General features: G+C 43.6%; 1 protein-coding gene across 4 annotated transcripts in view; it reads right to left on the bottom strand.

Annotated features, from left to right (window-relative positions):
• Nucleotides 1-124: 124 nt before the first annotated feature.
• nbeal2 (neurobeachin-like 2) overlaps nucleotides 125-12,825 on the bottom strand; it is a 32,602-nt gene continuing 19,901 nt past the window's right edge. For 3 of the 4 annotated variants that reach the window (XM_085176208.1, XM_085176211.1, XM_085176210.1), the window contains 29 exons: nucleotides 12,035-12,748; nucleotides 11,717-11,901; nucleotides 11,390-11,546; nucleotides 10,185-10,328; nucleotides 9,251-9,574; nucleotides 7,936-8,085; nucleotides 7,694-7,851; nucleotides 7,447-7,571; nucleotides 7,242-7,359; nucleotides 6,980-7,137; nucleotides 6,724-6,857; nucleotides 6,462-6,569; nucleotides 6,274-6,369; nucleotides 6,043-6,167; nucleotides 5,816-5,956; nucleotides 5,598-5,728; nucleotides 5,410-5,519; nucleotides 5,179-5,296; nucleotides 4,985-5,082; nucleotides 4,766-4,879; nucleotides 4,574-4,657; nucleotides 4,350-4,459; nucleotides 3,549-3,721; nucleotides 3,367-3,461; nucleotides 3,135-3,251; nucleotides 2,450-2,611; nucleotides 2,203-2,351; nucleotides 1,954-2,089; nucleotides 125-1,800 (listed from right to left, as the gene is read on the bottom strand). In XM_085176208.1, coding sequence (XP_085032334.1) covers nucleotides 1,693-1,800; nucleotides 1,954-2,089; nucleotides 2,203-2,351; nucleotides 2,450-2,611; nucleotides 3,135-3,251; nucleotides 3,367-3,461; nucleotides 3,549-3,721; nucleotides 4,350-4,459; nucleotides 4,574-4,657; nucleotides 4,766-4,879; nucleotides 4,985-5,082; nucleotides 5,179-5,296; nucleotides 5,410-5,519; nucleotides 5,598-5,728; nucleotides 5,816-5,956; nucleotides 6,043-6,167; nucleotides 6,274-6,369; nucleotides 6,462-6,569; nucleotides 6,724-6,857; nucleotides 6,980-7,137; nucleotides 7,242-7,359; nucleotides 7,447-7,571; nucleotides 7,694-7,851; nucleotides 7,936-8,085; nucleotides 9,251-9,574; nucleotides 10,185-10,328; nucleotides 11,390-11,546; nucleotides 11,717-11,901; nucleotides 12,035-12,748 — 4,542 coding nt within the window. In that variant the 3' untranslated portion in view covers nucleotides 125-1,692. The remainder of the gene's footprint in view (nucleotides 1,801-1,953; nucleotides 2,090-2,202; nucleotides 2,352-2,449; nucleotides 2,612-3,134; nucleotides 3,252-3,366; nucleotides 3,462-3,548; nucleotides 3,722-4,349; nucleotides 4,460-4,573; nucleotides 4,658-4,765; nucleotides 4,880-4,984; nucleotides 5,083-5,178; nucleotides 5,297-5,409; nucleotides 5,520-5,597; nucleotides 5,729-5,815; nucleotides 5,957-6,042; nucleotides 6,168-6,273; nucleotides 6,370-6,461; nucleotides 6,570-6,723; nucleotides 6,858-6,979; nucleotides 7,138-7,241; nucleotides 7,360-7,446; nucleotides 7,572-7,693; nucleotides 7,852-7,935; nucleotides 8,086-9,250; nucleotides 9,575-10,184; nucleotides 10,329-11,389; nucleotides 11,547-11,716; nucleotides 11,902-12,034; nucleotides 12,749-12,825) is intronic. The other variant, XM_085176209.1, reaches the window with a different exon arrangement.

The raw sequence follows: 12,825 nt of genomic DNA, 5'->3' as shown, positions 1-12,825 counted from the left end.
CTGCAATGACTCCGAAGACGTATATCTAAAACTGATGAATTCAAAGTCTCTGAGAGTTGCTGCATAGTTGTGTGAAATAATGCATTCGCCCTGGTTAGAGCAAAACGTCATAAACTGATATCAGTATTTGCAAGACGTGTTTTATTCACAGACTGTCTCAGCAATGCACAGCTTATACATTTATCCTTATCTTACTGCTGTGTAAATATGATTTTAGACAGTCTGAACCCATTGAATCAAACAGTGGAGAAAAAGGTTGAAATGAGGAGTAAACATTTCATTTCAAATATAGTTTCCTTTACATTTCTTATGCATTTATTCAGAGAATCTCTGACAACTAGTCACTTTATGTGTGCAACATATTATGGGTATTGCTTTCACCCAGATAGTTCCCTTTGTCTTTCTCCCACTAATGACACTGCAAAACATCGACTTTGTTCCAACCGCAGTATGACAAAAAAAGAAAGAAAGAAAAAAGAAAAAGGAAAAAAAAAAAGCTGGCAGGAAGTGAATTCCTCTAAAACTCACTGACAGACTTTCTACACACATGTTTCAGATGTTCTCAGTACTTCATAAGCGGTTTTACAATACCAGCACAGTCAACAGTTCATCGAATCCACGTCTGAGTCACAGTGGAGTAGAAAAGTGTGTTCAAAATGGATCAGCAGGGACAACAAATCTGACATATAGTGATTTTAGATTCAGTGTTTATACAAGGCCTTAGATGAAAAAGGCACTTTTGAGCTCAAATATAACAGGAATACAGTCATATGGTGAACAGAGTAGCAACAAAACCATTCCAGAAGAATTTATAAAAGCCTTAACGCTATCATGAATAAGGCAACAGAGGGCCCTGCATTTGAGGTTCATTGCATCCAAGCTCCACATAGTTAAAAAAATGAATATACTTCACATACTTGACCATTAAAGCAGTTATTGCTTTAATTGTAACAGTCTTACATTACCTAGAGCCTTAAGGAATGCAGAGATTATAAAATGTGGTATCCTGGTGTATTTCTGGTGCTAGGATAAGGATCTTTCAACCACTAAACATTATAAAACGGCATTAAGTATACTAGTCTTGTTACTCCGTGTCTCTCTTTACAAAATCTGACCTTTTGTGGTATTACCAGTATTGCAATTTGGGAATCTCAAGCAACATCTACTGTAGTTTTTTTTCAAGTTTTCAGGAGTTTTAAGAAGTTGCCATTGCCAAAGAATGGCTTTGGGACATTCAACAGTACAGGGATTGTAGCCGTGTCTCCGACAATAAAGGAGAAAAACATGGAGCCCGGGGAGTTCCCAGCACGACTCGTCTTTGCGTCTGAGGCTGAATGTGGATCAGAGTGAGTCAGTCCCCTGAAATATGACTCAGAGCACATACAGTTCGACAGCAGTCCACAACCCCAAACACGGAGCTCTTCTCCATACACAAAACAAGGCCACTCTTTGGAATGATGCTGATTAAAAACAGTGTAACCATCAATGAAATATGCAATAAAATATAAAACCATTTAAGAGTAGAAAGTGCTCAGTGTATAGTTGCTCTCTCAGAGAGACAAGTGGCTGGCTGGAGAGCATAGTTTACTATTCTTTACAGTTTGTAAAGGACATGAGGCCTTGTTGAGTCTCGTGAGCGTGTGACGATGCATCCTACAGAGTCCTCAGGGTTCCTCCCGACTGTTGCTCGTCTCATTTGCCAGCATTCTCTGTGGGATTGTACTCAGTTTCACCTGACGACACCTGAGAGATGCGGCGCGTGGAGCCCCACAGGCGACGGGAGAATTGTCCTGAGCGAACCTGAAAGGAGGAGGGCCAGCACGTTAATCTTCACTTCTAAAAAGGCTCGATTATCATAAGAAAAACCTTGTTTTCAGCAAATATTTAGCATACAAGAGCCTCCTTCCCACACCCCCTCTCTCACATCTGACAGTTACCACTCCTGCTTCTCACCTCCTCTGGTTTCCCAGCCCCCACCACAATTAACTTCCCGTCTTCTAGTCCCACTAGGATGTGGCTGCACTCTTTGGTGACAGACACACTCCTCACAGTGACCCTCAAGGCCAGGGGTGTCACCAAAGCATCCAGGCTGCAAAAGAGGGAAGAGTTAGAACCAAACATTTTTTCCTCTTAAGTTTTGTGCAAATGCTATAAATTAGCAGCCTTTAAATTAACATTGCACTGGGTTCTTCATCTCTTTACCTGTATAAGTCCCGAATGTGGAGGTTGCCTTGCATAGTTCCCAGGATGACATATTCAGACACCAGGTGGAGTGCGGTCACCTGCTCCTCCACGGTGAAAGAAGACAGCAGACAGCCGTTCACTGAGTAAACATGAATGGAGTACTTGCCCTGCAGGAATAAGCAACATTTGGATAGTGACATAAGCAGAAAGAAAAAAGGAGCCGTACATTTGAATGCATTAGAAAATATGTGTTTACTGGACGTGCCTTCTTGTTGGAGCGTTCCTCCAGAGACGTCTGTACCACAATGTGGCCTTCCATTCCCACCTGTAGCCCGGAGATTTGGGCGGGTATGCAGCTTTCGTTAGGTGGCCGCAATGTTCGCAGGAACTGGCCTCGTCGGACTGTGTGCACTATCACAGTTCCATCCTGGCACACAGGAAGCACAAGCAGAGCTTCATTAAAGATCCAACAGCACTTCAAGCTTAAACCTGTCATCTTGTCATCCTGCGAGGTGACAACTCTCGGCATAAGTCAAGTTTAAGTTCCTATAATAAGAGCTAAGAATTGCAGACCTGAATTTTCTGTTTGTCCCCTGAGGATTTGATGCTATTTATTTATATAAAAGTTTGAGGGGTAGCTTGGCAGGATGCCTTCTGTGCACTCTAATCAAAAAAAAACTGAGTATTTCCAGAAGTGAGAACACATCTGAAGCATACTATCTTCTGTTGTATGCTACATGTGCAAAAGATCAACACTGGGCCACAGCCTGGCTTGATTTTCTCAACGTTGCCTGGACTTCATGTGTGAAACAGATCTAGATAATTTAATAATGAGATACTTTGGAGATTTAAAAAAAATCGCTGACATAACATCTTTTAATTTCTCTCTTAAATAGTAGCATAAGTACTTTTATTTCATCTTTAACACGTCCAAGTTTTACATCTCTGACCTTTGATCCTGAGACAGCCATGTCCAGTTCAGTGCTGATAGCCACACAGGTTACCTCCTGGTCATGCCCACAGAGAATCTGTACTGGCCGGGGGGACAAGCCGCTGGAGAAACCACCCTGAATGACAAAAAAAAGAGAATCTTTGCATGAAGGCTTCATTTTGAGCACAGTTGCTTCTTAGTGCAATTTACAACTGCTGCATGTGAGTAAGGCTAAGCATAAAGATGATCACCTGCTGTAGAACCTGCCACACTATACAGGATGTGTCCCTTGAACCAGAGATGAGGTAGATGCCACAGAGATCCAGAGCCAAGCAAGTAACAACGTCTTGGAAGAACACACAGAAACACAGATAAATGCGCAACAATGCAAAATACAAATATTCCTTTAAGACAGATAACCATCAGAACTCACCGACGTGCCGGCAGATCCTTCCAACCAGCTTGCCTTTGGCCAGCTGGGTGACGCGGAGACTGTAATCCCAGTGTCCCCCGCTGAACAGCAGGCGACCATCGTTTGACACGACCAGCACCTGAGCGCTGATGTCGACCCCAGGAGCGAAAGGTCCGCTCAAGAAACGCTGAGTTCTGGGACACAAAGCGGGATTGGAAAAGATCAAAGCGACTTCGAAACAAACAACAAGAGCAAGCTGTGGTCTAAATGTGGACGATTTATAATGTGCCATAAAACTGTCACGACTTCTGCAGATTACAACCTGTGTGAAAGAAAATGTTCAAATGGTTTTTATCGTTATTTATTTCCTGTTTCCTGATCCATGGAAAGAATAAGCTGAAAATAAGATCCAGTAAAGCAAATTTCAACAAATTAAAAAGAACTCTGAATCATCACGGACGAGGACAGACAAATGTTATGCTTCCATCCAGCTATCAGGAATTTTCTTTATCCTGGGAAATGCTGCAATGAGCGCAAAACATTTAAATTTGAGCACAAAGTACCCAAAGTAATCTTGTCACTGTTTCTGTAGAGTCAGATAAGGATCCTGTACTTCAGAGGTTCTTCTCAGAAAAGAAAAAAATAGCAGGGTAGTGTGATTTCTTCTGCCATCAGCTTTTAAATAGAGCTCTTTTACTGCTTGCCACACCTGCCTCTAGAGTCCTGCAATTGGGCCCTTATCAGGACATTATTACATGTAATTTCCGAACACTTTTCTCCCTAGAAAATGGAGTTCCCATGGGTGTATTATTTGGCACTCACTTAGGATTATTCATCGTGGGGTCTTTAGAGAAGGTGAAGTAGTTGGCGATGTTTTTGTCGTACGGCAGCCAGTTGTGTGTGCCTATCAACCCGTTGGAACTGACGGTCACCTACAGAGGAAAAATCATCTTAATGCAAAAGTTACACCAGCCTTTTCTCTACTATCTAACACAAATGTCTTACTGTTGCTACTGCCTGGGTTTAGTTATGAACTTGGTCCTTACCAGTATATCTGAGCCCTGGGTGATGGAGCGGGTCTGTGTCTTTGGTACCACAGCTTGGACCACAGGAAAGCCATCACTTACCACCTGAGGCACACACAAAAGCACACGAATACACACATGCACATACAGAAACATGACTTAATATTCATTATTTGAGTTGAGGAATGAGTTTAAAAAGATTTTAGGCCGTACCTCTTTAAATGGCCGGAGTTTTTGGATATGTTCAAAGATATTCAGGGGGAGAGTGTCCAGACGGGCCTGCCGCCTTGATGCGTTCTCAGCTGACATGCGAGGAGGATGAGGCTCCTGATTGGACACAAATGTGTTATAACACTGCTGCTTTTTTTTTTTTAAACAAAAAGTCAGATTATTATTTATTTTGAAAAAAGCTGTGAAATATTTTGAGTGTACCTTAAGAAGCTGACAAGGTGTCTGTCCAAAGTTGCTGATGATGCCCTCCAAGGCCTTGCGCTCATTCTCATTGGCTATTGCATCCAGATCTACTGCACCTGCACAGAGGTCAAGAAAAATGTAAGAAAGAGCCACAACCAAGAAAGTAAGTAAGTAAACTTTCCTCTTTTTCCTGTTCTTTATTCTAGCCTTACCCTCATAAGTACAGTAGTAGAAGACATTGAGGGCATTCACTGCCTCTTCGCCTCTCTGCTTATAACCAAAGATCAGGTCAATCCACTCATGGAGGTGATTGGACACGTACTCAGACTCCTAGAGTTTAAGATAAAAGAAATTACCTTCTTTAGCAGTTTCCTTGACAAAATATTCTCACAAGAAAATGCATGAGTAAGTTTTAGAGACATAGGATGTTTGTGTAGACTCACCAGGGCTTTCTTGTGTTTTCTGATAAAGTCTTCCCTTGATGTTGCCCAGCGAGGCAGCACAACATCTGTCACAGGCTCCTGAGATATCTGTAACTGGCCTAGGTCAAAGCCTATAACATGGAGCAGCTATGAGTTAATATTTTTCATCTTTAAGCATTTATTTGACAATATATATGGGCACTCTTTACCGTTCATATTCTGCAGGAATTCTGGGAAGTAAAAGAACTCTGGGATGAGCTCTTTGACATCAGCTGGACTCTCCATGCGAGCCTGCCAGGCTGCTGCCACCGAGTGGAACTGTCTGTCAGCGCAGTCAAACCTAAACAGTGGCAACAAAGACCAGTATGAGAAAACAAGATACCAGGAAACTCAAGAAACTCCTGAACTAGTCAGCACTCCCACCCACTTTCCACTCTGTAGCTGGATATGCAGGGTGGTGAATGGCTCCATGCGGATCATGTAGTGCATGACTCCTGCTGCATTAGAGTAGTGTGTGCCATAGTGGAATTTGTCAATGGTGCCTGTTGGGTCCTCAAAGCTCTCATATCTAAAGAATAAAGAAAAATATGTCCACAAATTATTTATATTATTGATTCAGGTGGTAACACAGGAACTGCTTCAAGACCCACTTACTTCTCCCTGACATTCTGTGCATGACGTGGGTTGACCACACCGATGGGTTTGGATAAATCCCTGAACACTGCAGGGTCCTCCAGATCCAGAACAGTAGAGGTGTAGTCGCACAAGACCCAGGGAAACTGAAGAGAAACAAAAACACACAACTCACTGTAGCATTTTCTCACACTGAAAGTGCAAACTCTTTGGTGATAGCAGTGGTAGCAGATACAAGTGCGGCACACTTACCACAGGGTACTGCGACAGGTCGTTGTAAGTGCGTCCAGCAATGGTGTTCAGTTGCATCAAATACTCAAAATTGGAGATCTCTCTGCACACCCATTTCTGTTAACATCAATACTGGACTGGTCACAAACATGTACATGATTGATGATCTCTGTCTGAAGAATGTCTGAAGAAATGATATGAATTAAGACCTGTGTGAGCCCAGATGCCTTCAGCAGCTCTTGGGGAGAGCGGGAGCCAAAGTAAAAGAGGTTTGGAGGCCGCAGACCGAGTATCCTAGAATAGACTTTGTTTCGTACCTGAAGGGTGAGAGATTGAGAATCTTAGAGAGCACAGAAGCCGCAGTTTCATAACTTCAAAAGCACAGACTTCACTGAAACTAAACAGCAGAAGCTCTTTAGTTTCAATTATGGCTGCAGCTTCCTGAGCAGTTCAATTTAAATCAGGCGTCACCTTCTTTTTGAAGTTGATGAAGTAGTGAGCCTGGTCGATGAAGAAAAGCTCCAGTGCAGACCTTCGCAGGTTGTAGCGCCTCAAATGAACCTCTCTGAGCTGTGACAGAGGTCGCTTGAAATCAAACCCAATTCCTGGGGGGGGGGGGGGGGGGGGGGGGGACATTTATAAGTCACCTCAGCTTGGACACTTTGAAGAATGATAAGACCTAATAAGGTGTTTTGGGGTTTTTTCCACAGTGGCAAAGATTTCTCACCCTCCTCTGTCTCCTCTTTCTCACTGCTGCTGTCATAGAAGTATAAGTGATGTGTGGTAACCTCCAGACGACCGGGAACAACTGCCACGATGGTGATGAGCTCACAGTCTTCAGACAGAACCAGCTTTTCTTTCTGGCTCTCGTCTTCTCCCTCCGCCCTGCAAGCATTGAAAAAAAGTACAGCTTCAGTGGATGTCTGTACTTTACATTTTTTAATACTGAAACCTGCTGCAGAAGGCGGCAGTAGCTCTGCAGAACTCACGTCTTATCCCAAAAGAGAAGGTCCTCTTCTCCTAACTGATCGTCCTCCATGTCGCTTACTTTCGCTTCCTTAGCAACAGCCAGTGGGAGGGGTTCGGAGCCACGGGGGCTTTCAGCTCCTGATAATCACAGAAATATGGCAACGTGGTGAGTGCAGCTTTGTACTTTGAGAAAAAACACTCACGTGCTTACAATCTGTGGCATACCCATGTTATCCCGCAGGGCGCTGGCCTCGCTGTGTGGATCGTAGTTATAGTTGGGCACAAGTTTGAGGCGCATCTTTGAATAAGTCTCTGCATTGGACAATTTCCATTTTACTTCCGGCTGAACTCTGGGATCAAAGACAAAAGTACACATCAGCACATTTTGGGTAGTGAGCACAGTAGCAACTTAGTCTTAAAAATCCAGAGCTAAACATAATATCTTGATCGGAGCTGAGAGAAGCTGTCGTACCTGTTGGCCCATGCTGCTCTCTCACAGGTCAAAAGCCTGCGGAGAGACTTCCAGTGCAGCCACACCGCCCCCTGCTGGCTGGAGCTCTGCTTCTGCCAAATGAGGTACCTGTTGTTCTCAGTCCTGGCTCGCTTCAAGCAGGGATCCACTATCGCCTCCTGTTTTTACAGGCACATGCATGAAGTAAATGATACGAAACTGTATTTCGGCAGTTTGCAGTGCGAAGGTCGTAAGGTCTTCACCTGAAATTTGGATTTGCTGTCAGATCTTTCTTTCTCCTGTTTAAAGGCTGTACTCATCAGGTCATCGAAGCACGAGTTCCAGAAATTGGACATGATGTCATGGCTCCTCCCAAACGTGTCCAGCTCGTACTGCTCCATGGTGGGCTGAACCTAGAGGCACAATTGAAGTAAGTATAATGTGTTTATAAAGCACATTTAAACGCAGCTTAAACGGAACAAAAGTTCCATTCCGTTCTCTGTACTACGAAAGGCTTTGAAGCCAGACGGAAAGGATTCCAATATGCTATATAAGTGCAAGATAGGACAAAAACACTCTGGACCGCAGCACGTTTAAAACACAGAGAGACAGTGTCAGAGTTTATGCAGGAATTAATGATACTCTGGTATTGTCTCCCAGCTCGGACACTGTTTTTGAACTGGTTAATAAAAGCAAATAAGCAAATTGATTTTGGTCACACAGCCAGCACACTGGTCATCTTTGAGAAGTCAAAAATTATTCAAGGTAACACTCAGTCATTCAAACTAAATATCAAATATCATTTCAATTAGAGAGCTTGCACATTAACCATGACAGGAACATCATTTTTTAACATCATATTTAGGGCATCTGTGGCATAAACCTTCTGTCATCTGGTGGTCTAATAAACCCGTTAAACACTGCGTATTAAGATTCTTACTGCTTTAACGCTAAATGCTAAAACTGTAAGCACATTTACAACAAACTGTTCTAAAAATAAACTGAAAACACACTAAGACAGGCGGTATGTGATCGCTTTCTGCATGAAAAAAGCACCCTGGAAGTTTCACGTTAGCCAAAGTTATGCCATACTGGTTAATGTACTGCAGGATCTGTATACATAAGTAATCTAAACAAAGCAGATTTATAAACACACACTGTCATGCAGCACAATGATAAATCAATGCTGAGCTCAGTGTGGAGTGTGTCTGTTTGGCATCAGTTCATGAAATATTTAAGGTGCAAGTACAAGCATAAACTAAGCTCTGCCTAAAATACCAGGCAACATTAGGGAGTTTAAGATTGCCTTTTCATTTTTCTAAACTTGTGATAGCTTTTCTTATTTTTTTAAACTTTGCATTAGATTTCTCAGTTACCCACCGGGAGGTAACTGGTAAAGCCTGAAAATAAAACCGCAAATATTCCTAAAGTACACAAACCTGACAAAGAACAGAGGCAGCCGTATCAGAGTGCACGCTTTATTAAACGTGCTATGTGAGGAGAACAAGTTCTCGAGACTCCCTAAACAAAAGATAAATGGCATCTATTTTTAAATGCCCCATTCCAGCTGACACTGACCTGCTGCTGGTAAAAGCCTTGCCACTCCAGTGTTTGACAATAGGCCTTCAGGTCCTGGGCGAAGGTGGTGCTGCCGTTGGTGATGGGCAGGTTGGGCAGGAGCTTCTGGAGGTTGACGGGGTCGGCGTGCTGGTCAAGTAGCGTACGCACGATGGGCACAAGGTGGGAAAAGGTCTCTGGCTGTCCGTAGTTGGTGTTGTCCATTGCACCACCAGGCCACAAGGGGGAACCAATCTGCCCCAGCAAGAAGCACACCTCTTCCCAGCTCAGGCAGAGCACAGTCTGAAGAAGGCTGTGGAGCTTGAGATAGGCCATCTCACTCACCTGATGAGGGGAAACAGACACATAGATCTCAGAAAGAAAAATGTGTTATATCCGTATTTGATTGAGAAGTTAAAAAGAAACTGGTTAAAAAGTCCCTCAAAGTCACACTTGAGTACATAGCAAATATCCATGGCTACCTCCAAACACCTGATTCATTTTATTTTCCTTAGTAGACCAAAAATTGTGATGTGTGTCAAAGTGCAATTAAGTTAATATATCTTTAAAGTGACAAAAGGGGGAGTTGCACTACTTAGGAGATGAATGAAACCAGCAGCATGTAATGGAAAGCCTTATGGTCAGTTCATTTAACACTGCTCTCTCTATCCTACAGCGAGAACAGCCACACCAGCCGTAATAACTCAGAGAGAAGCTGCCCTTTCATACAGAACACTCCCTAAAAAGTATGACTGCAATATCTTTGAACAGAAAGCCATAGAAGGCCTGGTATTTAAAAACTATCTTTATCTGGGTTCACTTATCATGATAGGGACTGTAAACCTTTACAGTTCTGCAAAATTCAATGTTGCAGGTGTTTGTGTTGTGAAAGACATGCTTGGTGAAAAGTATTTGACATATATGGTTGGTGCACAATATCGTGGTTGCAGCTGACCGTCGGGTGCTGCTGTTGGATATATCCGGTGATGATACGCAGGCCGATCTGGGCCATTTCCTTCAGTTCAGTGTTTCCTGGACTTCCAGGGGTGCTATGCCAGGCATTTAACTTGTCCAGCAGGTTCACCACCCCTTCAAAGATCTGCAACAGAACAACAACATCTGTCAACAAAGAACTCAAGACAAAGCCTAGACCTGTTTCCACACCTTGCAGCATCTATAAAAATCCAAAGCCATTCAGTACAGCCTGACTTGAGAGGTTATTCAAATGCAAACTTCTCACCCAACAACGCCTCTCCACCCTTCAGTAGAGCAAGTTCCACATTTAGTACATGGACTGGTTCTTATATAGTACTTTTCTAGTTTTCAGGGAAAGTCTGAGAATCTTTTTTGGAAACACTGGTTTACTTTCTCGCTGAGCGTTAAATTAGAAAATCAATGGCTAACGTAGCTGCGTCGCAAAATAATAAAATCTTCCTTTAAAACAACAAAGGGTCAGTCATGACTCAGCATGGTGTCAGAGCAGGCTTTCTACCAATCACAGCCGTTCCTTGCTTGCTCTGTCTACAAACCAAGGTGTTTTGGGGTAAGCCACTGTGCATCCCTGTTTGATTCTGATGGGAGATGAGCACCTTGCACAGTAGTGAGAAACACATTATATACACATTATAAGTACTTTGTAAAAAGGATCATGAAGGTGGAGCCCATTTACAAATTTTATGATTGTTTCTTGGTCTTGGGGCAGTCACAGAAACTGCCAGGCCACCTTTTTCCAAAAACCCTGTGCTAAGCTAAGCTAACATTACTGATCTGTACTAGCTTGAATTTTATTTTGAAATTCAACTCACAAATAGAAAGAGATAAAATAAGCCACAATCATGAGGATATTCAGTAAGCTGATTATACTTAAATTGAGCACTTGTGCTTTGTGTTTAAAACTGAAGAATTTGGACTGATAAAGAGGATAAAATGTGACATTATTTGGGCTACAAATTGGAAGGTTTTATTAAGACCATATTTTTTTCTTGGTGTATTGATTCATTTTGCTTATATAACCATAAAATATTAAATCAAATTTGTCAGGGACTTTCTTTTGTCTTTGGTGTTTTTCACTTATGAGAGTTAAATACAGGCTTTCAATAATCCAACACTTATAAAATCCCATATTGAATGAGTTGCTGTTACATGAATCAGCTAATATACCTTTTCACTCCACAGCGCGTGGTTGTTTGTACCCTCTGCAAACAGGAAGTCCTGCAGCAGCCTGAGGAGCCGAACGAGACTGGGACAGAAAGGCAGGAACGCTCCCTGGGCGTCCCTCAGGTCTGACAGTGATGACTCCAGCATCATCTCCAACAAGCTGATGCACAAAGCAGCAAACAGACTTTGAATAATTCACTGCATAACACGACGGTGCTTCTAGATATTTACAATAAGGTGATACAGATGAAGGAGTGGTTTCGTTTGTTTTTTCAGCTACGAGACAGGCTCACTCCTGGTGCGTTTCTTCTCCAAGTCCGCGTAACTAACCTGCGTTTGATGTCATCGGGAGGGCGGACCAGCTGGCAGGAGGAGCCCAGTTTGGTGAGAACAGAAAATACCTGTCCTCGCTCTCTCCACACCACATCTTCCGCGCCCTCCGCTCCGCTGCCGCTCCACAGGACGGAGAACACGATGTTGGTTAACAGGTTGCACAGCTCCTCCTCAGGGGTCTGCTGCAGTGTGAACAATAGCCGGTAAATGGAGCTCAACAAAATCTCATCAGATATCATAGACAAGGAACGAGATTTCAAAGCCTGGATTTACATGCTAAGTGCAGTGAAACCCGCATTAAGGGAGCAGGCATACCTGTGGGTTGGACGTGTTGGAGATCGTGTCTCCAGTAGGAGGATCGGTCCCATAGCTGGTGTCATCCAGCACATTGGACAAACTGGAGCTCTTCCTTGGTCTGAGCGGTGGGAATGGTTTGTAGTGCTCTAGAGGGGATGGTGTGTTGGTCAGACTACCAGCAGGTGTGTGTGTGCCAGTCTCTCCCACACCTGGCAAATCCAAATCAAAAGGTGATGTACCAAAGGGGGAGAGCGGATGGTAGTCCCTTCCCTCTTCTTCATGGTGAGACGAGGCAATGTCAACGGGATTGGAGGTAGAGGATGAGTGGCTCCCCTGATCCACCGAGTCAAACGACTTGAAATGCAGGGAGCCTGTGAAGTTTTTCAGCGGGCCTCCGCCTCCACTGGGAGGCGACTGTGATAAATCCGAGAAACCCTCAGAGATGTCCCGCTGTCCACCTTCATCCTCCTCGTCCTCATCCTCAATTTCCTGCGAGGTGCGGTAGTTCATGAAAATGTCTGTGCGTGCGTCCTCTATGACCAGGGATTGCTCTCTGCGCAGAGGCGGCCGGTAGTTTGGTTCCGCTGGAGTGTGGTTGCTCGAGTCGGCAATGGTGGCGGCGTGGGCCTCATAGGACTCTTTCACATAGAGTTTGGTGAGAACATCCTGCCAGCCAGGCTGCTTCGCTAGCTGTTTCACGTAATCCTCATTGGAGTAGATCAGATGAAAGAGCTGGGGTAAAACAGAATAAGAGCTTTTCATTACTGAGAATAAATCTTTTGGTGGGACAGGAGGAAAAAAGCCAGTTT

This window comes from Neolamprologus multifasciatus, chromosome 11 (assembly GCF_963576455.1).
Source record: "Neolamprologus multifasciatus chromosome 11, fNeoMul1.2, whole genome shotgun sequence".
Classification (NCBI taxonomy): Eukaryota; Metazoa; Chordata; class Actinopteri; order Cichliformes; family Cichlidae; genus Neolamprologus; species Neolamprologus multifasciatus.
The sequence above is the reverse complement of the archived record's forward strand: the minus strand, read 5'-3'. Positions and strand labels throughout refer to the sequence as shown.